The sequence below is a fragment of the Bemisia tabaci genome, chromosome 8 (genome assembly GCF_918797505.1).
Source record: "Bemisia tabaci chromosome 8, PGI_BMITA_v3".
NCBI classification, from domain to species: Eukaryota; Metazoa; Arthropoda; class Insecta; order Hemiptera; family Aleyrodidae; genus Bemisia; species Bemisia tabaci.
The window spans coordinates 33,676,266-33,699,424 of NC_092800.1; the positions used below are offsets into that span (position 1 = coordinate 33,676,266).

Genomic DNA, 23,159 nt, shown 5'->3' on the forward strand with positions numbered 1-23,159 from the left:
TGATACAAAATTTAACAAAATTTCACTTACAATCCTCTATGATGGTTTAATTCTTAGTAAATATTGCTGTGCATGCTCCTGACACTGAATAAATTATTATTTTATAAATTTCAGTGAAATGGAAGTATTTATGTCTGCTGTTCGATGGTTAATGCACGATTGGACCAAAAGAGCTGCCTATTTAGTGAAAGTAATGGGATGTGTAAGGTTTGGGTTAATAGCACCTTGGCAATTGGTTGATATCAGAAGGAATTCTGATTCTCCTGAATTCATCGAAGTCACAAAAAATCCTGTAGTTCAGCAATTCGTCGAGGATGGCTTAGCGTAAGTTGTTTTTTTCACACAATTAATCACAGCCAGTTCTCTAATGTTGTGGAAGCACTAGCAATAAGTGTTGGATTCTGAAATGAATTCGTTTTCAACCAAGATAAGAAATTCAAGCAATTAAACTTTCTCTAAGTACATTTTGTACTTGCGCTTTTGTCTTTTTTGTTGAAGATCAACTTAGGCCATTAATTTCTTCCTGGGATTGAACTTAAAATCAGAGATTTTGAAAGTTTCAGATCATGAAATATTTCACACGTGGAAGCAATTTTCCTCATTCACGTTCGAGAAAAGTCTTCTTTTGGGAAACGTTTGGTATCAATCGAAATGTCACAAAAAAAAACTCTAAAAGTGTGGTTTGAATACTGTGCCTAACAGGATGGTAGAATAGTGCTGAGTTAATATTATTCTGCAGAGAAATAAAATCCAAAGTAAATAAATAAGCAAAAAAAAAATAGAATTTGATTACAAAATTAACTCTAATCAGTTTCAGTGCAATTAAAATTTCATATTTTCAGAGATGAATTTCTAAAAGTGGATTAAATAACGCTGGTTTTGATAATCAATTAGTAAGTGTAAATGTTGATTTACATCAAGATTATACAATTCTCTTCTCAATGATTTGAGTTTTTATTGTGACACCACGTACATGTATGTCTGGGCTTTTCTATGAATAAGTAAATTTCCTGCATTTTGATTATAGCTATGTTTGGAATTTACCATTAGTTATCATTTCTCTAACAGGTTTTTGTTTTATTTTCAGTTTTGCCATTATTAAATATTGGTACGTTCATGAATCAAGAGATTATTATCATTGGATTGACTCATTAAGACTCACAGAGCCTTCTCAAAGAAATTGGATCGGCTCAGACAAAGTAAGTGTTCCGTCGGTCTCACCATTTTTATTTTTTATACATTATGTACATGCACTTGTTCTCGTAATGTTTAAAGTATTTGCCTGTGTGATGGAAGCCATTGATACATGTTTTTAGTCTGAAATACTTTTAAGATTGGTCGTGCAACTCTTTTGCTGTGTCTCTAGACTTGTCAAAAATCTCAGGCGATACTATTTTTGAAACAGGAAAAACTTTTCATGAATCATTATTTCCTCTCATAAAAATCCACAAAAGTAGTAAAATCTTATGGATATTTGGTTGCACATGACTGTCAGGCTTAACTTAACAAAATAATATTTGGATTCAGGTTGTCATGAGCCAGGTTGAGCCTAAGCCAATGCAGAACTTAAAAATTTTCCAGCACAATGATCATGCTAAGCCCTGTCTAACTCATTCAACTGGTACCTTGGTGGCTCTCAGAGGAACCACTGCAAGTATTGGCACGGCTGCAGCCATCGTGTTGACTTCATTCACGATTTTTGGAGAGCTAATAGTATACCCTAAAAAATGCTAAAATCAATTAAGAACTAGTGGAGTTAAACAGGATCATGACATGACTGTAATATTCATAATCCCTAAATCTCATTTTAATTAGAGTGTGTACGTTTTAAGAAATTAAAGAACTTTCAAGATCTGTGTGTTTAAAGTTTTAATTTTATCAAATGAGATAGATCCAAAAGCTAAGAACAAGATCAAACAGTGGAAACGGTCAAATTTACTCACTCTTTTTGTACAGCTGACCTAACAAATGGAACCTAAAATTCAAATTTTTTCTTCTCAGAGTTTCTCATCGTACCGTGAATTCTTGAATGATCTGGATCTCTATCGGCGACCGAGTTCTACGCAAAAGAAGAAGGATAATTTGCCAAGCGGAGATTTTTCTGAAGAAGACAGCTCTGTGTCTGACGCCACTTCAACGTCCGTGAATTCTGGTTTGTTGTCAGCGAGAAAACGGATCCCAAGGAAAAATGCCCCAGTACCATCTCTCGCTGAATACTTTGCTGCTCACAGGAATGGAGTAAGTGCTCGCAAAAAGTATGTTCATCGATGATTTACCGCTCAACCCTACTTCCGTCCTTTCTCTCTTTTTCAAACGTCAAGATGCAGCTGATGAGTACACCTTAATAACACTTCAAAAAAAAAACTTTACACTGAAGTGTCACAATTACTGTTCATAGCTTTGCCTCAATTCGTTTTGTGTTTCTTGCTTCTTTCCCACCTGCAATTTTAGTTTTGAAACCGAAGCTTCCATCTTCCTTGATATCTACCCACCAGTTAGTAAGTTGATCATGAACCTGAGTGCATGCATTAGTACTATTCTGTTAATACCATTTTTAGTGATTCTTTCTGTAACTTATCCGTCCTGTATTTGCTTTTTCTTCAAGCTCTTTACCTAATGCTTACCTAAAAATAACCAAGTTATTATCAAAATGTACTATTTGCTCCATTTTTTCACAAAAAATGGATGAAAGTGAAAGAGGAAAAATTCATCCCTCTTGAAAATTGCCTCATGCCCACTGTAATTCACTGATCGCAAGATCAGGCATTTTTAGCACCCCTAATTACATGTTTCATGAAATGATAATGATACGGCTTGGTTCTACCTCCTGGCTCTTGTAAAGCATCTCTTGGAAGCTAACTACTGGTGCAATTGGTCAGTAATTGTATGATCATTTATGTCCTTAAAATTTGAATTTCTTCAAGTTTATCTTTAAGGATGCTTATTTTGAGCACATTATTTCTTGAGGATAGCTCTTTGCAACAGTAACCGTTTCAAGGTGTAACTCAGAGTTTTTGCCACCCTGTTTCAAAAATACACCACAGTGAAGTGTACAAACAGACATATTTGAATCTAGTTTATGGATTTACTAGGATTAAAGACTCTATTTTCGTTGTTGATTGAATGAAAAATCCAAAAATTAAAGTACTCCCTTTTCATTCATTTATTATTGTTTTTCTTTCTTCTGATAGTTTTTATTTAAATGCTGTTTTATCATTTCTCTTTTCTGTGGATGATAGCTTGTTGCTTGTATCATGTAGGGCTCCATGTCATGAGAAATATTAACTCCCCAAAAAACTTTAAAAAAAAAATTAAATCAGAGTTCCACTTATGCATTGAATAAGTGTAAGGGAATGGAGTGAAACAAGCAACGTCAATGTACCTAGTCAAGGATATTTTCAATGCAGCCTCACTTAGGTTGGACTTACCATAAATAATACTCAATTTATCTCACATTCAAATCTTGTCAGTTTCGTGGCGATCAAATTGCGCTGCCTTTTTCATTCTGTAGCAACATATCGATGGTGAAACTTCAGAAATGCATACTTCGGTTTGCGACATTGCAGACTTCCTTTCTTCCTTTATTTTCTACGTGGAAAACTACCAAACATCATTTCCTGAAAATTTCGGCGAACTTATTCTGTATACGATGAATATTCTGTGAAAATTACAAACCATAATGTTGGTTGGGTCTCCTTTGAAAAAATAAAAAAGGGACGAAGGTTTTGAAACTCTGCAACCAAGATATGCAGTTTCACCGTTGGCATTGGGATTGCAAACAAGTTGGAAATAGAAAGGAGTCATGGAAATGGGTTTTTGAGAAAGAAATAAAAAACAAATTTAAAAAAAGAGAAAAAAAGGAACTTCTCTCAAAAATTAGTTTGGATAATCCAGTGTGTGAATACTCTAAGTTTGGATATCTGAGGTGTACCTCAAAGTTCCAGGAAAGTATATTTTCCATGAAGTCCTCACCGTAGCACTATCGGTGAAAAAGGTCTTTTTACGATGTTCAAACTTGTTTTAAGAAGTGTAACAAACTGGCGCTGCCTCAGTCAAGTAAGTGACTTCATTCTCCCCTCATTGAGTAATTTACCCTCAAGAGTTGTCAGTTCATCTACATCTCTATAATGAAACATTCTTAACCTCCTCCTGAATCCAAAGTAAGATAAATTAGACATCTCTTGCATTCCTCCGTCATATAATTTTGCCACTATTAAAAGAGCTGTTACATTTTAGATTCAGTTTGAAACTATTTCTAGCTTTATCAGTCAATAATAATATTGAATTTGCTATTCTGAGCATCATCCAAGAACCTCCGTCGTGTTTTGTGTACACCCAAGCACCAATAATTGACAAGCTAGGCATTGACAAACTTGATCTACAGCTCAAAACAACTGTAACCTAATGATGAATTTAATTCTAGGGTTGTCTGATGGTTGGTCAAACTCATGAGTGCTCTGAATAATCCAAAAATGTTCGTGGAAATCTTTTTTCAAGGCATTATTGTGGATTATCGGTCCCGTTTTTCAGTTCTATCTTACGCTTTCTTGGATTGATGTCTGCACTGGAAGTCTTTGGGAAGCATAACTTCATCCAAACTGTCAGCATGCTGCAAACTAGTAAGATATTGTATTATAAATTTTCATCTGCATTTTTCTTTTTAGAGATGTTTAGTATATGTACTTGTTCTTTTGATTCATGATCAACTTTGTAAGATTGGTGGATTTTTTGGTTGCATATTTAATTAGTATCGCAGGTTATAGTATTTCTTGTGTAAGTTTTTAGTCTGCGCTTTTAATTTCCATGTGTTTCTTTTACTCTCTTGTGCTCCCCTTTCCTCTATTTTTTCTTTCAATCAGCTTAAAAATTGTTGTGTTTTCAAATGTAAGATATTTTGAATGTCATCAATTGCCAATTATTCCATAGTGAACACAAAAATACCATTAATTTTGTCCAAATTCAATTTTCAAGCTGAGAAAAAATCTTGCGTAATGAAAGCCGTATTGATGATGCAACATAGAATTTTGGGCAAGTCAATAACTGCAGTCAGTCAAATTCTCTATTCAGCAATACAGCTGGTGCTATTCTCTTTTGCCACCCGGTATAGGGGCTCCAAATGTGAAGGAGATATTTTAAGTCCTCAGTCTCGGCAACATGTTTCAGCCTTTTCTCTGTTGAGAGAATCTGACAAAGCACCACAGTGTCACTCTCAAAACACTAAACAGGAATAGTCAGGTGAATTTAAGTTGCTATTCTCTCAGAGACTGCATCAGAAAAATTAAAATGCTGAAACTGGCAATAACGAGAAATGGCGTCATAAGACTTACGTTTTTTAACATAACAGAATAGAAGCTTGTCGTTGTTCTTATGAAAAAAAAACCAAGAACTGTGAATTCATCCATAAGGTTTTTTGCTCTTAGTTATTGTCAAAATTGCATTAAATGTTGAAGATTTTGTATATTTCAGAATGTAAAATCAGAATTATAAGGTTTTAATTTTTTGCAGGCTGAGTTCTTGAAATTAAAGAAAAACATTGAGAAAAGAAAATTGAAGTTGATGGGCCAGTCAGAACTTAAACCTGTCAGGGAAGTCAAGGCTGAAAATTCTGGAAGCAGCAGTAAAATGATGAAAAAGATTGATGTGGATGCAGAAGAGCCATTTAAAAAACTCCCTAACGCTTCTGAGAACTATGATGCAAGGAATAATTTCAAACCTACATATTCTTTACTCACAGCAGAAAAAGACATTGACAATGCAGCATTTCATGAAATAAGTATTAAAGCTGAAAGTTTATCAAGTGTTGAATTATCTAAAAACTTAGACAAGCAAAACAAAAGGTTAGAACCAGAATCATATCAGAAACAAACCAATCAAACAACAGCCGGGGCCATGTCCGACAAAATATTCTCTAAGATATCGTCAAGAATTCCGGATGAAAATATCAGATCAATTTTAGATGGCTCCACCTTCTCTTCTCTGAATTTTGATTTTCCAAGAAGACAAAACTATCCATTAAATTTTCAAGGTCTGAAAACCAATAATTCTTGTAACATTCCTCAGAACGATGTATCGAAAATTCAAAAAGAATTCGAACGGAAAGTCAAAGCTGCAACAAAAATCCAAGCTGTTTTCCGTGGTTATGTAGCCCGGAAATTTGTGAAATTGTTGCGACTAAAATTGATAGCTACTAAGTGTGGCTCTTCAGATAGGAAAAAGATTGGAACAATTACAGAACGTGGCAAAAAGTCTTGGATGAAAAACCAAGTAAATGCCGGTGAGTCAAACTTGAAAGCTACCTCTGAAACACTGCCTACCTCGAGTCAAATCTTACCGGATGCTGTGAAAAATAACTTCATCGATCTTCATTTTAATCAGTAAGTATTTTTAGACTCCAATTGTTTCGTAGTGGTATGAGAAAAGGAGTGTCGCTTATCCTGAAAGTGAGGTGCCCTCACTCTGACCTAGGCCCATACTTGAGACTAGAATCTCTCTCTCTCTGTCTTTAATATGTAAGTCAAAACTCACGACTTGTTTTTTTGAAGTGAAACTGCAACGGACATTACCAAACCCTTTGAAAGTGCTACATTACATTTTGTATTTGAGATGCCTTACCTTTAAAATGTACCAGATTTCAAGTTGTCCATTCCCAGTTCGTGCTCCAAAACCCAGTCTGAGAACTCCCTCCAATACTTGCTGTATCCACAAACTGAAGCGGTCGAATGGAGATCCAGTTTGAAAGGGGAAGAGCGCATGAATTCATCTTTGCGTTAGTTGGTCGCTGATGTAGGAAGCTTTTTATAACTACTGTTCTTTCTCACCTATTGTATTTATGTTGTTGTTGTTGTTCTTCCAGCAAGCAAAATGATTTGAAGAATAAGAGTCCAGTGATGCATCAACGAAGTTATTCGGATGAAGGATCATTATTCTTTGCTCATCAAGAGGCCATTTTAGTTTTTGGTGGAATAGACCCTCACAGACCGTACGGCATTGATCGGAATACCGGCAAGAATGCCTTCCGCTACGTTCCAAGTGAAAATACTTGGGAGTTCATAACTGAATTACCTGAACCAAGGCACCACCACTCCGTTGCATTCTTAAAGGGAAGAATCTACGTTGTAGGTAATTATTTTGTGTATAAGTAGGGACCCTTCTTACATTTTCATTCATGCAATATGACCTTTACATTTTCATTTCATTGCAAATATCAAACTGATAAGACTATGAAAGGCATTAAAGACGTTCTATCATAGTTATGTATACAGTGTATAGTTATTCTTTGTACAGTTCCTTTCCGTGAAATAACCAAAAAATTAATTCAAAAGTTCAAAAAATCATATCTAAAAGGAGATAAAGCTAATCAAAATCTAACCAATCAAAAGCCAACATTCAAGTGAACGTAGCAAGGCAAAGCCCGAGACTGAGGTCAGCAAATCAGCAAACCCCTCTTCCCTTGCCTGGCTTCATCATCAGAGTCTTCCAAAAATATCGTTTCAAACTGGTCCCATTTGTGGCATTTTCAAAACGGGATTTCTTTGCCATATAGGGCTTAAAAAATCCGAAAAAATTTCTAGAAGCTCAGTTCACTCTGTGCTTTTAAAAAATAAATTTCATAAATTGGGTGCCAGCAACATATTTCACTGAGATACGCCAAGTTTGAACTGGAAAAAGGAGGTTTGAAGTTGTGTAATTATGCACCTCCATAAAACTCAGTATAAAGGACAAATTTTAAGGACGATTTTTACCTTCAAAATATTTTGCCTCATCTTTGATTTTTTAATGAGAGAAAATTTTCCACTATAGTTGAACTAAAAATCGCTCCCAACTAATTTTTTTTTTTTCAAAACACGACTTCATATTTTTCTGTTAACGGCAGTCCAAATTTAGTGTGAAAACCAAAAACAGGAGGAAGTTTTTAACCAGACCCGGGTTTATTAGAAGTTTTTTGCAGCGGTTCATCGAAAGTTTACTTGTGTGGACAAAGGATGAGCTATCATAATCTAATCTTTTTTGGGCAGTTCAAAAGCAAAAATTAAATCATCATAACTTTGTACTCTATATAGCTACATAACATGATTCCTGTAGTTTTATTACCTCTGAAATGCGGGTTCGTAAAGAAAATCTTCAGCCTGTATCAACTTATCAGTGTGCTGCGATTGATTAAATTCATCCTTGTTCCTGTAACTGTGGGCAGTCTTAATTTATTTTTCCAGGTGGTGCAGATCCTCGTGAGTGTGACCCTAAAACTAAGTTTAAAATAGTCTCAACTGTCTGGAGTTTTGAACCAGTCACTTTAGCTTGGTTCACAGAAACCCCTATGAAAATAGCAAGAAAAAATTTTGGCCTAGTGCCTATGAGCGGGAAACTTTTTGTGATTGGTGGTCAAGACAAATATCAAAGGTAGGTATGTACATTACAAATTTCATTTTCTCTAGAAACAAATGTTTTCAAAGTTTCCGACTTCCATTAGTTCATTCAAAATCACAAATCTTTCAATAAAGTTCAGAACAATTTCATCAAAATACTGTGAATAAACATGTGTTTCAGAACCATCGAAATTATTTGTCTGCAAGTTGATAGGTTAAGTAATGTCAAGTTCGGACAAATGGAAAGATACTAAAATCTAGTCTTGGTTTGCCTGACCAGATTACAATCAAATGATTATCCCCCTGAATATTTGAAATTTAATGGAAATTTTCTGGCAGTTTATGCTATATACTTATAGGCACCATGCTTCATGGGCCATTATCAACAATATTTAGTTTCATGAATGTGAACTTCTAATTTACGTCTCTTAACAAAGTTATGACAGACCTTTTAGCATTCTCTCAGAAAAATTGTTGGTGAATGTCACAGCAAGTAAAGCTCACAGCCCTAGACTCATTATGTGATATCACTACTATCAAAAACATTTTTTTAAAATTGTGCAGAATATTATCAAACGTTGAAAGATTTGATCCTCAAACCGGAGTATGGGAAGAAATGGCTCCATTAGAAGTTGGGCGAATGGGAGTGGCTGCTGCTCAATACAAAGATCGTATCTGGGTCTGTGGCGGAATGACCTGTGCCAAAAAATCTATTTTATCCCAACGAGTTGACTGTTATGATACTCAGAGTAATATGTAAGCTATACATTTTATTTTTCTCAAACACACTGTTATTGTGGTTGTGTTCCTCTCATAATGAAAAGTTTTCATACTTTCACTGTTTGAACATTATCATGGTAGTCTACAGGGATAGATAGTCTGGAAAAGTCAGAGAAAGAGCATATTTATGCAATCAAGAGCAAGCATGCAGAACATGTTTTTGAACCAATTGTGTAAAAAAGGCAACAGAACTCACTTGCAACGTATAAAACTTTAAAAAGATCAGATGTATAATCACTGATGATTGTCTGAGCTCAAAGCCTTTCTATCTTTTTAAAATTGTAAAACTTTTCAAGTTTGTTTAATTCTCTCTCTTTTAACATTCCTATTTCAGAAAACGGCTTTTATCAATGAATGCCCCAGCAATTTTGTATTTCCCTCAATTTTTCTTTAAATTAAAAATTTACTTGTTCTGGCGTATAGAGCATACCTTTTGAGAAAGTACATATTACATTGTAAAATTATTTAAATAATGATTCTTTTCACCTGAAATTCACCAGGCTAAAGGAAAACTGAGATTTCTTAAGGCTAATTCTAAAATTAACAACATGATCGCCACGCAAACGTAGAAAGTATTTTAATTTAATTTTAGTATATTGCCAATGCCCCTTTTTTCTTCTATTGTCCTTGTATTAATAATCTTTTGGCAGTTGGTATTCCTCTTGGTGTTACCTTAACCTTCATTAAATTTTGACCATGCTATGAATGTATCAGCGTATGTTCAATGCTGCATGATGCAGAACAATTGTTTTCCCCTTGTCTCTAAGAAAAGCCTGGGAAAATCTGTAATAGTCCTTGTATTTTCCATCTTAGAGCATTGAAAAATTATGTAAGAGACCAGAAAGTCCTTAAATTTTATGTCGTTCCGGCTGTATGTACGGTGGTCGTAATGAATATATGTAATTTAAAACATGTTAGGAAAGTTTTTTTTCAAAATCTGCTGATGCTTTAGGCCAATATTTTATGTTTTTCACAGTATATTTTGATGTGATCTCAAATCTTTTCAGGTGGACCCAATGCTCCCCGTTGCGTTTTCCGCGCTGTTTTGGCGTTTTATTTCCCAAAGGCGACTCTCTTTATTTCATCGGTGGTGCAGGACGTCAGAATGAAAAAGAGACTACAACTTACAGTATCAGTGCCATTGACTCTTGGGATGATTTGAAGAAGGAATGGTATCTTGAAACTGAAATGGCTATTCCACGTCATGGACACTCAGTTTGTTATTTAGGTGAGTTGTGCCTTTCTCTGTCATATAGCTTTCAAAATTTGAAATTTCAATGGAGATACACACTATTTCCCTAGGAACTTTTTCAAGTAGGGCAGTTTTAAACTCTTACTACTGCTGATGTGGAGTTGTTTCTCAAATAAAATTAAATTACTCAATAATTGGATTGCATTTTGCAAAAAGGAACCAAGGGCATTCCAATGTCGCTAAGATTGTGCAATTTTGTTTGCCTTGCAAGTATACACAGATTATCTGAAAAAATTTTATCTTTACTCTCAATAAACTATAACTTAAAGATGAAAATTACCTTTGTAAACTTAATTTTTTCATGATTTCAGTAACTTTATTGAATAAATATAAGATACACAATCTTAGAAACATTGGAATACTCTTAGTTCCTTTTTGCAAAATGCAATCAAATTTTGATGAGCACACTAGTCAAGTTTGAGTTCCACCCTTCACTGTTAAGCCGTGAAAAGAAGCATTTTTTATTTTACAGGGTAAATTTTTTTTATTTAGACAAGTCGTCTACCTTCAATAATTCTTTCAAGTTATAAAGACTAAAGGGTAGCCATCGTGTGATGCAATGTCCAAAGGAAGGAAAAGGAAAGGAAAGAAAACAACAAAAATAATCACTCTCTTGAAATTTTATGTCTCTTATGTGGCTGCCTAACTCGAGTGGCCGATCAGAAATGATTGAAGCTATTGTGATGTTCTCTAACACTTTGTTTCATATTTTAGGCTCTCAAATTTTGATCCTTGGTGGAGTCACAACAACTCGTATGTGCGCTTTGAGCAACGTTGAAAGCTGGTGTCCTCAAAGCTCAGTCTGGATCGGTGGCTTTGCGAACTTGCCAGGAGCTCTCTCTGGACACGGTTCCGTGACCTTGCCACCAGCCTCTTTTGTATGAAATTATTTTTAAGTTTTACATTTTATTTAGCTCCCAATCTTTGAAGGGGGCTAAAAAAAGTAACAAGTTTGGGTAGATTGATAAAAGGGACTGAAGGATAGCCAGAAAAGGAATTGTTTCACGATCGGCTGTAGGCAGCTTTATGTCACTGTAGCATCCTGCCACATCTTACACTGCTCTATTCCCTTTCTTGCCGTACTAGACAGTCTTCTGTGTGGGGGGTAGCAGTGAGCCACCCATAATGATGTGAGAAGGTGACATCTCTTTTGCTCCTATCTAGGTCAGTCTCTCAAACACATCGAATCAGAAGTATTTTTTTAGTTTATTGACATACTTCCTAGATTTGAACTCAACATTAATATTTAGGCGTTTAACCCCTGTGAGTAACTTGTTAATTTAACTGTTTAACAACAGTATAATTTAAGATTCTTGAATCCGAGATTGATCAATTCTGTACTCTGGTATAAAATTATAGCACCGCTAGGAATTAAAAGCAACTAGGCAGTAAAAATAATGATTTTCTAATTAAAGGCTTACATACTTTTGCATACCTTGGTTTGCGCTCACTCTACTCCATGTATATCATAAAATATTCTTGTTGACATATTGTTGCACGGAGTACCCTTGTTCAGTTCCATATTTCTTTGTATTTTGATCTTTCCGTTTTTTAATGCTAAGCTCATGATTTTTAGCACTTTTAAATGGCTGAATGATGTGAAAAACTGAACCTTTTTCACTATTCCCTAATCTATTATAATCAGAAGTTATATTATCACCAGGTCTATTATAGAATTAGCCGATTTGAAAACTGGGTTAAGTATTATTACTTACAATCCAAGGGAAGTTGTTCCTAGGTCTCGATACTGTTACATTTGTCTAAGTATTGCGCCAACATGATTCTTGTAATTTATTCATACTTTAAAATAATTAATCTGTGCTTTTCATACTTTCTATTTTACTTATTCTTATAAAAAGTTCAATAAAACTGTCTTTCAAATTCAAATCATTACTCTTTTTTTTTGCCTAGCAAAGTTAATTTTTCCAAGATTTTGAAAAACAAAATAAAGATATTGATCAATTGAATGACAAAGATAAGAGGCTCAATTGTATGATTCATAAAGTTTTGAGTTGAGGTTTTTTTTTCCTCTCTCCCTAAGATATAGATACATGTATTTGGCAATGCCAAACTTCCAGTGTCAGTCCCAGTGGGGAAGTCTGAAAGTTCATGATACATGCGCACCCAAAAAATCTTCCGGCATAAAACAGCATCTTAAGCAATGCAACATTTAGCATTTAGTAATGTGTAATTATACGTTAGTTTTTTTTATAAGTCTTATGCATAAATGATATTGATTTATGATGCGTCTAAATACAACGCATGTCTAATGCATTTTCATAGTTGACATGAAATGGAGAATGAAAGAGACAACAGGAAAAGGAAAATACGATTTTGTGCGAAACATGCAAGATGTCTTTCCTATATATGCTAGCATATGCCAGGCTCAAATGTTGTCAGCCAATGTCATGTTACACCATGCATCCATCAAGAACACCAGAGCAGTTTTATTAGATTGAAGATGGAATATATTTGGACCTTTGTAGGCAAAGGCTATGAACATAAGTTAGCCCCAAGTATCAGCATGTCCTCAATTCATATGAATGCAAAAAGTCAGAAAACTTGAGATCTGTCTTTTACATTACTTTCATAATCAAGTTAACTTGTTTTTACAAAGAGTTGTTTTTACTGGTTGTTACAAGTTTTACTTTTGTACTGCATTTTCAAGTGATGAGATATCAATATACTCAACATATTTTTCAACACCATTTTTCTTTCCATCAATTCTGCTTCATTTGGTGCTGCACTTAAAATCAGAAATTTTTCAAAAGGAGGATCCGAAACTAGAATAATTTGCTAATGGGTCTAGTTTTTGGATACAAATTGTCCAGGTTGTTAAAAAGAAAATGCCTTTTTGCAGAAAAATATTTTAATTAAAGGAGGAGGTTAGTCTCTGCCTGACAATATTTCTTAAAGTATTGTCGCCAATACCTGTCACTAAATATCACCATGAACCTTAAGATTCCGCCTACACCAAATTTCTCAAAAATGTCGGAAATTATGAAAAGATAACCAACGTCAATTTCAAAAAAATCAAACAGTACAATAATTGTATCACATTTAGCAAAAAGAAACCAGCCGGATGACAGTGTTTTCAAAATCGTGTAACTTCTCCTTTCCTTTTAAAAATACTTAAAATATATAATGATTAAAATTTGCGCAATTAGATTCTTTGAAAATTAACAATTTTTTGGTGGGAAGCCAAAACCATTTGCTATTCTGGGAGATTTTTTAGGTAATTATGAAGAAGGCAACATTTTTACAACACTGTAATCGCGCTGGTTCCTTTTTGCCAAATGCGATCCTTCTTCAAAAAGTCCGACAATTTGGAACTCGCGCTTTCGGCTCGCTGTTCCAGAGACTTGCTGTGATTGGCTGATTACTAACAGCTGATAAATGGCCATTGTTATTGTTTTTATCGAGAGGAGATAACCTGATAAGGAGAAAATTGTACTTGTGGCGTCGTGGTTTAGGGTTTTAGCATGTGAGTCTATAATTATTTACTTTCTTCAGTCTTTAACAGTTTTCTCGACCAAGCAAGTAAAGTTTTTCACCAAGTGTAAATCTGTCTCGCCTCTATTTATGTCAAGAAAGTCAAAGGTTCAGTGACTCCATTCTGTAGTGCAGTTCCCTCCTTATGTGATATCAGTTCTCCATCCATAACCATAAGTTTCTTCTTTTCTTGATTTTGCCGATCAGACAACTACTCAAAATGTCAGGTGTTTCTCTACTCAAGGAAGATATTGAACTCGGTGAAGACACCATTACAAATGATTTTTATTATAAGAACAATGTCAGCAATGCTAGTGTCAACGTCCGCCTCGGTAAGTTAGAAGCTTGATTCTTTCGTAATAGTCGCACAGCTGTACTCCTACAGATTTTATCTATTGAATTAAGGAAGTATAGTTTGCAAAATAATCTCTATTGTAGCTTACGTCATCGCTCCAATTTTCCGTTCAATATCGCCACAATCTTGAGGTTAAGTCATCATTGCGCCTTGCCACCCATATTTTTTATATATTTCGTTGAATTCCCACCTTATCAAGTGATAATTAAAGGGTGTTCTCTCAGGTATATGGAATTGTTATTTTAGGTACTAAGCCCAATTTACACTATCCAACTTGTCATTCAACTTTTGAATGCAACTTGTCGTAATGAAAAGTTTGATAGTGTAATTAGGGATTTGAAGCGCCTCACAAGGTTATAACCTACAACATCGGCTCGCAGCATCATGCCCAGGTAGCAGGCATGCGGCGCCACGCATAATGCGCGCAACCCTCCGGTGCCGGCTTTGAGCATCGATGCCCAATGCTGACAAGTTGCAGCCGGGCCAGCATTAAGCGCTGATGCCGTGATTTGATGCTACGAAAGGGACCCAAATTAGCTTCACCTTTTGATGCTGTAGCCTCGGCTCTCGGTCTGATGCGACATCAATTTTTGATCCCGTGACCCAGCCTCATTACTGACGGGGCTGTCCCAGAAGACTGCTGGGGTAAGTATGCGACCCTTGGACTTGGCGATGAATTTGCGGAGCACCCCTTTTTCTACATTTCCCATTGGCACAGCGGCCCACGCCTTGCCGGGAAGTACGAAGAAAAGGATGCCGAGGAATAAGGGTTGAAAAACAGCCTGGTGCGATTAGCCGCCCGGCCCGGGGCGCTGGTGTCCGACGTGTCTGAATGAGGTCGCTTACTTTTGATGCTGAATACGCGGCATCAAAATTGATGTGGCATCATGCTAGGTGTCGGCTTCGCCAGGTTAAGCCGCCTAGCGGGCAAATGCGATCCCCCAGCGCATTGTCCGATGCAGCATCGAAGTCCGCACTGTATACCTGCCTCGCACGGTGATGCTGCTCCGTTTATGATTCTGCCTCAAACCTCAGCTCTAAATCCCTGAGTGTAATACTTTCGCTGAAATTTGTTTATATTTTTAAAAAAAATATTAGAATATTCCAGTTTTGCAGAAGTTTTATATCCACTGCTTTTCTTCTAAGTGACCAGAGTACTATTTTTGATGTTTCAGGATTTTTACGGAAAGTCTACAGTTTGCTGTTAATCCAGCTTTTAGCCACAATTTCTGTTGGTGTTGCCTTTACCTTCAATGCAAAAATCAGACTGTATGTCCACAACAAGTAAGTGCTCACAATCCATATTCGAAGACCAATCTCCTGTGAGGCCATCAAAAAATCATGCAAACTTCTGCGAAACCAGGGAAGTTTTTAATGACACCAAGACCAAGATGAATATTTTCCCACGTGCAGAAGTTCTTGTAACTTATTTGAATCAAGAAATGAATACTGGACCATGTTATACGGGCTATTGTACGAGGGGCGTTCAATAAGTAAGTATCCCCCCTCTCTAAAATCCATTAGAATAAACCAATTTTAAAAAACTTGGGCTCAAAATCTTCCTTAGGATATTTTGAGTTCAACAAAACAAACCGCAACAAAATCGGACTATGTGCGGCCGAACGCGAGCCGTTTGAACGCGCCGAGGTGCTCGACGCTCCCGCCGAATCCGCGGGGATTTGAAGTTCGCTACAGGAGAAGAGCTTCTCTGCCTAAGCCTCAGTCGTTCATCACTGACGAAAAATCAAAGAAATTTTTGTAGAATAAGGGGCTTACCTCACTTCTCCACATAACCAGCTTGATCCAAGCAGGTCTGATACTGAGACCAAGAGAACAGCTCTTGGATGCCATGCGCGTGGAAGTCTTTCAGCTGACAGGGGATGAAAGAGTGGACGGCTTGTTTGACCTCTTCCACTGATTCAACATTAATTCCTCCGAGTTCAGATTTCAGGAACGGGAATAAACGGTGGTCTGGTTTGCCAATTATTATCGTATCTGAAATCTGAATTCGGAGGAGTTAATGTTGAATCAGTGGAAGAGGTCAAACAAGCCGTCCACTCTTTCATCCCCTGTCAGCTGAAAGACTTCCACGCGCGTGGCATCCAAAAGCTGTTCTTTTGGTCTCAGTATCAGACCTGCTTGGATCGAGCTGGTTATGTGGAGAAGTGAGGTAAGCCCCTTATTCTACAAAACTTTCTTTGATTTTTCGTCAGTGATGAACGACTGAGGCTTAGGCAGAGAAGCTCTTCTCCTGTAGCGAACTTCAAATCCCCGCGGATTCGGCGGGAGCGTCGAGCACCTCGGCGCGTTCAAACGGCTCGCGTTCGGCCGCACATAGTCCGATTTTGTTGCGGTTTGTTTTGTTGAACTCAAAATATCCTAAGGAAGATTTTGAGCCCAAGTTTTTTAAAATTGGTTTATTCTAATGGATTTTAGAGAGGGAGGATACTTACTTATAGAACGCCCCTCGTATTGTGACAGAGATAAAATCAATGCCCCACACACTTTCTACAGCGTTCCATTACATTGTGTCCATCCTCTCCTTCTATGCCTCTGAACGCAAAAAGTGCCAAGTTTTACCCCTAGGCTGCACCAATAAAAAATTTGATATTGTAAATTTTATTAATGCAATAATTCACCTAAATTTTCTGAAATCCATGCAGACTTTAAGTCGCACACCTTGTGTTTGTGTAACCTTGGATGATATCTAATTACTTATCGTATTTTTGTTTCATTTTAGTGACTGGTTGGTCTCATTGACATTTTTATTCGCCGTTATTATTTTGATTGCTCTACACATCAATCGAAAGTCTCATCCTTTGAATTTAATTCTTCTAGCAGCATTTGTAAGTTTTCTATATTCTGTTTTTTGTATCATTAATCTTTAATTATCATGGAATGGGTTTCTAGACATGATATGAACTGGATCAATTTGCAACATGTTTTCTCTTCACGATTTTTCAAGGAAAAATAATCACACAGTGGGAAGTCTGGATATCAATTCCTAAACAAGATGTAAATTTACACAATAAACATTGGTTATATGGCAAAAATATAAATAACTTCTTTTGTATAATCTAACGTCTATATGATCTGTGTCAAAAAATACTTGTTCATATCTCGTTCAGGAGTTGATTATCCAACTTCTCGTTGTGTGAATCGGTTTCTACATTAGATTTTGAAGAGAAAATGTGTAAAAGACAAATCTAAAAGATTGTTAAAACTATAATCATTAGTTGAAAACTGGTCTGCTGATCTCTAATGAGCTCACTAAATTCTTTACGCTTTTTTTGAGCACTCCATAATTGATTCCATTTTTTAAACCGAATTCAAAGAAGGAGGCGCTACGCCCTGTGGATATGGCTCATGGTACGTGATAATTAAACTTGAATTAGTTGTTAGTTAGCTTATCCAAAACTAGAAGCTAAGTAAAACATAAATCAATTTGCATCATAAAAATTCAAGATTTTCGTACTTGAAGAATGCACTGTGTTCCGTACAATTCCCTCCAAGTTGCCTCTCCATTTTAGATATTTGAATCTCTAGAAATAGAAGTTCTCTTCAAAGTTGAGCAAAAGATATTATAGGTATTAGAAGAAAATTTAATGGAAGCTTGTTCAAAAATTCATAGAATTTGATTATGAAGAGCTAATGGAAATCCTGCAAGACCAATCTTTACAAGTCAGTCGTGATGAATGAGGATAAATCCTGAGACATCACTGTACGTTAAGCAAAGGGTCCTGTGCACAGGAGGTTTAAATATCATGCATTTTTTTTTAAATCATCTCAGCAAGAGCGAATTGGTCTTATAAGCCACGGGTAGGCAGGGGAGCTAATCCCATAAAAATGAGCAGTGACTTACCTGTGTGGATCGGTTAATTTACTTTTACATATTACTTTTTTTTATGAATAAAGAATGCCTTTTCTTAATGAATGATTTTGTAATCTATATATTTACTTTTCTCATAAGAAGCAATGAGCAATGGTTATTCAAACCTCTGTGTGAAATTTGCTTAGTTCACCTGAGTTCTTGACTGAGATGTGAGGTCTTAAACTTTTACAAGTCTTGTTTAACATTCAAACGGATCGAAATATTTAAAAAATATAAATTTCCTTTTGCACATCATTTGAAATGGATCTGTAAAAATAAATCCTTGCTATTGTTATCATATAATTTATGAGATCTTCTTTTTATGTCATCAGACTGTTGTTGAAGCTACAACTCTATCTGTTGTGATAACGTTTTATGACCTGCAAGTTGTGTTGCAAGCCCTGGTTTTGACTTTTGTTGTCGTAACGAGTTTGACGGCATTCACATTCCAAACCAAGAGAGACTTTTCAGCCATTGGACTTGGGTGAGTCTCCCTCAAATCACACATTATATCAATAAAAAATTAAAGTAATCACATGAAATACCGTTGCAGATGAGAAGTCTAAGTTCTCTAAGATTCATGATTTTCAACAACTTGGAACCCAACTTTTTTAGGAGAAGAATTTCTCAGATCACACTGGTCTCCCTGAAGAAAAATGCAGGGCATGTGATAGGTAATTCCTATGATTTTCTTGGAGTTAAGGCTGAAAATGATCTAAGCTCTCCTTCATCACGTATCAGTTTTCTACACAATTTGGAAACTAGCTGGAGGCTTTACTTGTTCCTGTCTCATCAATCATATACTTAGATTTCTCTGTTGAATTCATGAAATTCTATAGTCATCAACACACATGCACACACACCCCGACAGTAACATATGTGCAGTAACATTCTCTAGATCCACCTGGTGTGGTGGATGAAAAAAAATTCATCGGGAACCTAGAACGTTGCAATTCAAAGCTATCAAGGCAGAAGTTCAGAATTCAAATTTCATGCACAATCTCGATGTTTGGATTTGAACTCAAGCTGTGAACCTTCAAATAATATTAACTTGTCTCCTGTCAACTAATTTTAGGTTTAAACAGGTACATCTTACATCAGAGTTATGTGTTAAGAAGGTCATGCAAACCATTTTTACGTAAATATTTGAAGAGAGGCCACGTTACAAAATACTTCATGTCTCATCTTGTCTATTCATTAACATCACTTGTTTATTTGTGCTCTATTGATCATGTTTTGTGTCTTTCAGATTATTTGCTGCTTTATTGATCCTGGTTATCGCCTCCTTTCTACAACTAATTTTTGGCAGCACGTTCCTAGAATTCCTCATTGCTGCTGGAGGAGCTTTACTATTTTCTCTATTCATCATTTATGACACTCAGGTATTATACATCAGCCAGTTATATATGAGGACTTATCTGTAACAATTGCGGATGTGAAAAATTATCTTCTCGAAACACATTCAAAAAACTGTTTTGGCATCAAGAAAATTTTGAGAAAATACTTGAGATGTGATCTTCAAGTTCTGTACATTATGCCAGAGCCAAACATATTAAAGTTTTGTGTGAACAAAACAGTTTTTTAAGCGTGTTTTGAAAAGGTAATTTTTCACATCCACTATTGTTACAGATAAGTCCTCATATTTGCAGTGATTTAAGCATCTAGGACCTGTCCAAATCAGGTGGTTTGAAGAAAGACCCATGTGTAATAGTTTAGGTCTTTTAACATTCATTCAGTAGAGATACATTCGAAATTTGAGAACAAGAAAGACAAGAGCCAAAAATAAGGAGAATCAGCAAAAGCCATTTAGGAATTCATTCACGCATCCACTGCCAACCTCTTCTTGTGAAATCGTTCTTAACAAGCAGAATAACAGACAAATAACGGTGAGATTTGAATGCTTTGATGCCAGATTAACGCAATGATTCAAATTTAGTTCTTTCAATTGGTTTTGTATGTAACTAGTACTCAATAGTCAGTTCCTTGAAAGACTAGCAGACATATTCTCCATTGTACAGCAAAAAGCTAAAAATGCGCTGTTGAATAGATGGTAATGCTTCATTCTGTCCACAGCTCATGGATACCACGAACAAAAATCTTAATTTAGTGTGTTCAATCTATCCATGTTCAGGGACTCCACGAACACAAATTTTATTTTAAATAACTGAATAAATTTGGCATCATGCATATGTTTGCACAAGTTCCAAGTTTTTAAAAGTTCAAGTTTGGAAGTTTAAAGTCTTGCTCAATAGTTGCAAATCCTCATCAAAAGTTATGCGTAAGCACAGCTTTGAATAATTTGTGATAACGTGGTTCATAGACTCCACGAACACCTAATATTGATTTAAGGAGTTTCTGGAGCCTGTGAACCAAGTTTACACAAAATTATTCAAAGCTGTGCTTACGCATGACTTTTGATGATGATTTGCAACTATTGAGCAAGACTTTAAACTTCCAAACTTGAACATTTAAAAACTTGGAACTTGTGCAAACATATGCATGATGCCAAATTTATTCAGTTATTTAACATAAAATTTGTGTTCGTGGAGTCCCTGAACGTGGATAGATTGAACACACTAAATTAAGATTTTTCTTTGTGGTGTAAATGAACTGTGGACAGTCTGAAGCGAATAGACCAGTCACTAGGACTTTTCCAACCTGGAGCAACTAAAGAAAAAATAGTCATTATGATAGTTTTGGCAGTGAATATCTTCAACTTAATAACCAGGTTCTTCAATCCTCTTGGGGGTCAGTCCAGTTTCTTTAGTGCAGTTACTGCTACTACACCACTTAGTAAAACAGTCCTCTCTAAAAATGCGGAAGAAAGATGCCCTGTCCATGTAAGGCCACCATCCCAGCAATTTTACCGCTTGTCTTCAAAGTCCAAGGACTTAAGCATAGAATAGCCGCAAAACTAGCCTCTCTACGACCAACATCAGGCAGAAGCTCTCCCTGCGTACCTCTTTTATTTCTTGTTCAACCTGTTGTCACCACCCTTTGTTGCTATTTAAGCGAAAATAATCTACTGAATATATAAACTCTTTTTAAAAGGCCCCATGGAGGCCGGTCCTGATCGTCAAATTCTATTCTTTTTTGCCAGACCCGGAGTTTTGTTATTTTTAACTTCTTTTTCTAAATAAGTCCCATTTACCTTAAGCCATTGAGCTTGTTTAAATAAGCTCTTACCGCATCTAGGAAAAAAAAGCATGCAAGCTCCAATTTTATAAACTGGATGATGTTTGCTTTTATCTAGGTTTTTCAACAGAGACATCGTGGAAAAGACCCCTGAAATGTGCTTCTGGATCATATCTTTTCTCCCCTAAAATCTAGCAAAACATTAAATTAGAATATCTATCGTTTATTTTTGTTCAATCTCATGTTCGAAAATAATAAGTGATTTTCTGTCTCAAAGTGAAGTCTCTTTCTCCCATCATACTGCGAAAATTTGGTAAAACAAAGTTTATTTGGATCGCATTTAGCAAAAAGGAACCAGCACACTTACGAATTTGTAATAATGTTGTTTCTTCATCACTATCTAAAAAATCTCCCAAAATTGCAAACAGTTTTTGCTTCTCACCAAAAAATTATTAATATTAAAGGAAAATAATTCAGTAAATTTTAATACTGTACGTACATTGAGTATTTTTAAAAGTAAAGAAGAAGTCGAACAATTTTGAAAACTCTGTAATCGCGCTAGTTCTTTCTCACTAAATGCCATCCTTTTGATTTTCTCAGAGAAGAAGTGAAATGGAAGTAAGGAAAACAAGTAAACAAATAAAAAATGAAGAGAAAAAAAATAATGGTGGAAATTCTTACGGAAAACTAACACGGTGGGAAAAATCACTACATCTCAAGGAGAATGAAACAAAGCTAGGAATACTAGTTGAATAAATTATATTCACTAAAAGTAGAATGACAGTAGTCCTAAGGCTGGGTACTGCACAAGACAGAACTGCAAGCTCAGAGACTGACATGGACCATAACATCGAGTAGTGAACATTTAAGTGCATAACTAAAAGTATAACTTTTTTATATTTTCACAGCTTTGCTCTTCACTCATGTTGTTCTCTATTTTTCTTTCAGATGATGATGACTAAAGTGTCTCCTGAAGAGTACATCCTTGCAACAATCAACCTCTACCTTGACATTATTAATTTGTTCATGCATTTACTTCACCTGCTGGAAGTCATCCGTCGTTGATTCCTCTTCATGCAGTCCACACTGTGATTCAGTGCACTTTTTCAGCATATATCATCGCACAAAGGTCCTTAGAACTTATTGCACTACCCCAAAAAGATAAGTTTGTTTCCTAATTTCTTGTTTGAGGTATGTATTACAGCTTTTGCACTTTGTTATTGCCTGAATTGAAGAGTTCATGTCACTGTTATCAATCAGTATTTTTTACTCCTTTGCAAAGAAGTGTTTTGATAATTAGCCTTTACAAAATCATTTATCCACTAAAGTACTTTGTTACCTTATAATTTGATGCATTAATGTATCCAAAAAGATACGATCATTGTTGCCTTGAGTTGATCATAAATTTTAAGAATATATTTTTTCATTAAAAATTAGTCTTTTTATTTTCCTTCTAAGCCCTGAGTTTTTATTTGGATTGGGAGTGAAATTTCTGCATAAGTATTGCAATTTCATTTAAAAGTTGAGAAAGGTTTTAAGTGATTGGAAGCACCATTGACCGACTGCCTGTAGAAAACGTTTTTTGCTATATAAAGTTGTGAAAGTTGTCACATGTGAGTTATTAAGCATTTTTAATGTTCCTTAAATTTTAAATTAAAGAGACTGAAGTGTACTTATTGGAACACAATTCGAGGCTGATGAGTAAATTTAACGATGATGAAAACTTCGTGCAGGGAAATGAATTGTAAACTACCGTTTGCTATCTAAAAGTTGAGAAAGCATATTAAAACACATCAATAGTAGGACAGCAGGATTGAGTACCTACCTACCTGTTTCATGGTGTTACAGAGTCACTCCTGACATTTTATTTGACCAAAAGAGGATGAATGAACATTATTGCTTGTAATTTTA

The 23,159-nt window shown here is 35.7% G+C and overlaps 2 protein-coding genes across 5 annotated transcripts in view; both read left to right on the forward strand.

Moving 5' to 3' along the window:
- The window catches only part of LOC109030294 (uncharacterized), a 31,477-nt gene extending 19,195 nt beyond the window's left edge, over positions 1-12,282 (forward strand). For 2 of the 4 annotated variants that reach the window (XM_019041181.2, XM_019041180.2), the window contains exons 8-16: positions 115-324; positions 1,088-1,199; positions 2,002-2,238; positions 5,506-6,374; positions 6,854-7,119; positions 8,211-8,397; positions 8,928-9,119; positions 10,151-10,371; positions 11,110-12,282. In XM_019041181.2, coding sequence (XP_018896726.2) covers positions 115-324; positions 1,088-1,199; positions 2,002-2,238; positions 5,506-6,374; positions 6,854-7,119; positions 8,211-8,397; positions 8,928-9,119; positions 10,151-10,371; positions 11,110-11,279 — 2,464 coding nt within the window. In that variant the 3' untranslated portion in view covers positions 11,280-12,282. Of the gene's footprint in view, positions 1-114; positions 325-1,087; positions 1,200-2,001; positions 2,239-5,505; positions 6,375-6,853; positions 7,120-8,210; positions 8,402-8,927; positions 9,120-10,150; positions 10,372-11,109 lie in introns of those variants that run through there. The other 2 variants (XM_019041182.2, XM_019041184.2) reach the window with 2 other exon arrangements.
- A 1,537-nt stretch (positions 12,283-13,819) lies between these two features.
- LOC109030300 (protein lifeguard 4) lies at positions 13,820-22,681 on the forward strand. The gene is made up of 6 exons (XM_019041193.2): positions 13,820-14,219; positions 15,418-15,526; positions 16,983-17,088; positions 18,446-18,597; positions 19,363-19,495; positions 22,197-22,681. The coding sequence occupies exons 1-6, from the start codon at positions 14,108-14,110 to the stop codon at positions 22,311-22,313; spliced, it is 729 nt and encodes a 242-aa protein (XP_018896738.2). The 5' UTR covers positions 13,820-14,107; the 3' UTR covers positions 22,314-22,681.
- Positions 22,682-23,159: the final 478 nt, after the last annotated feature.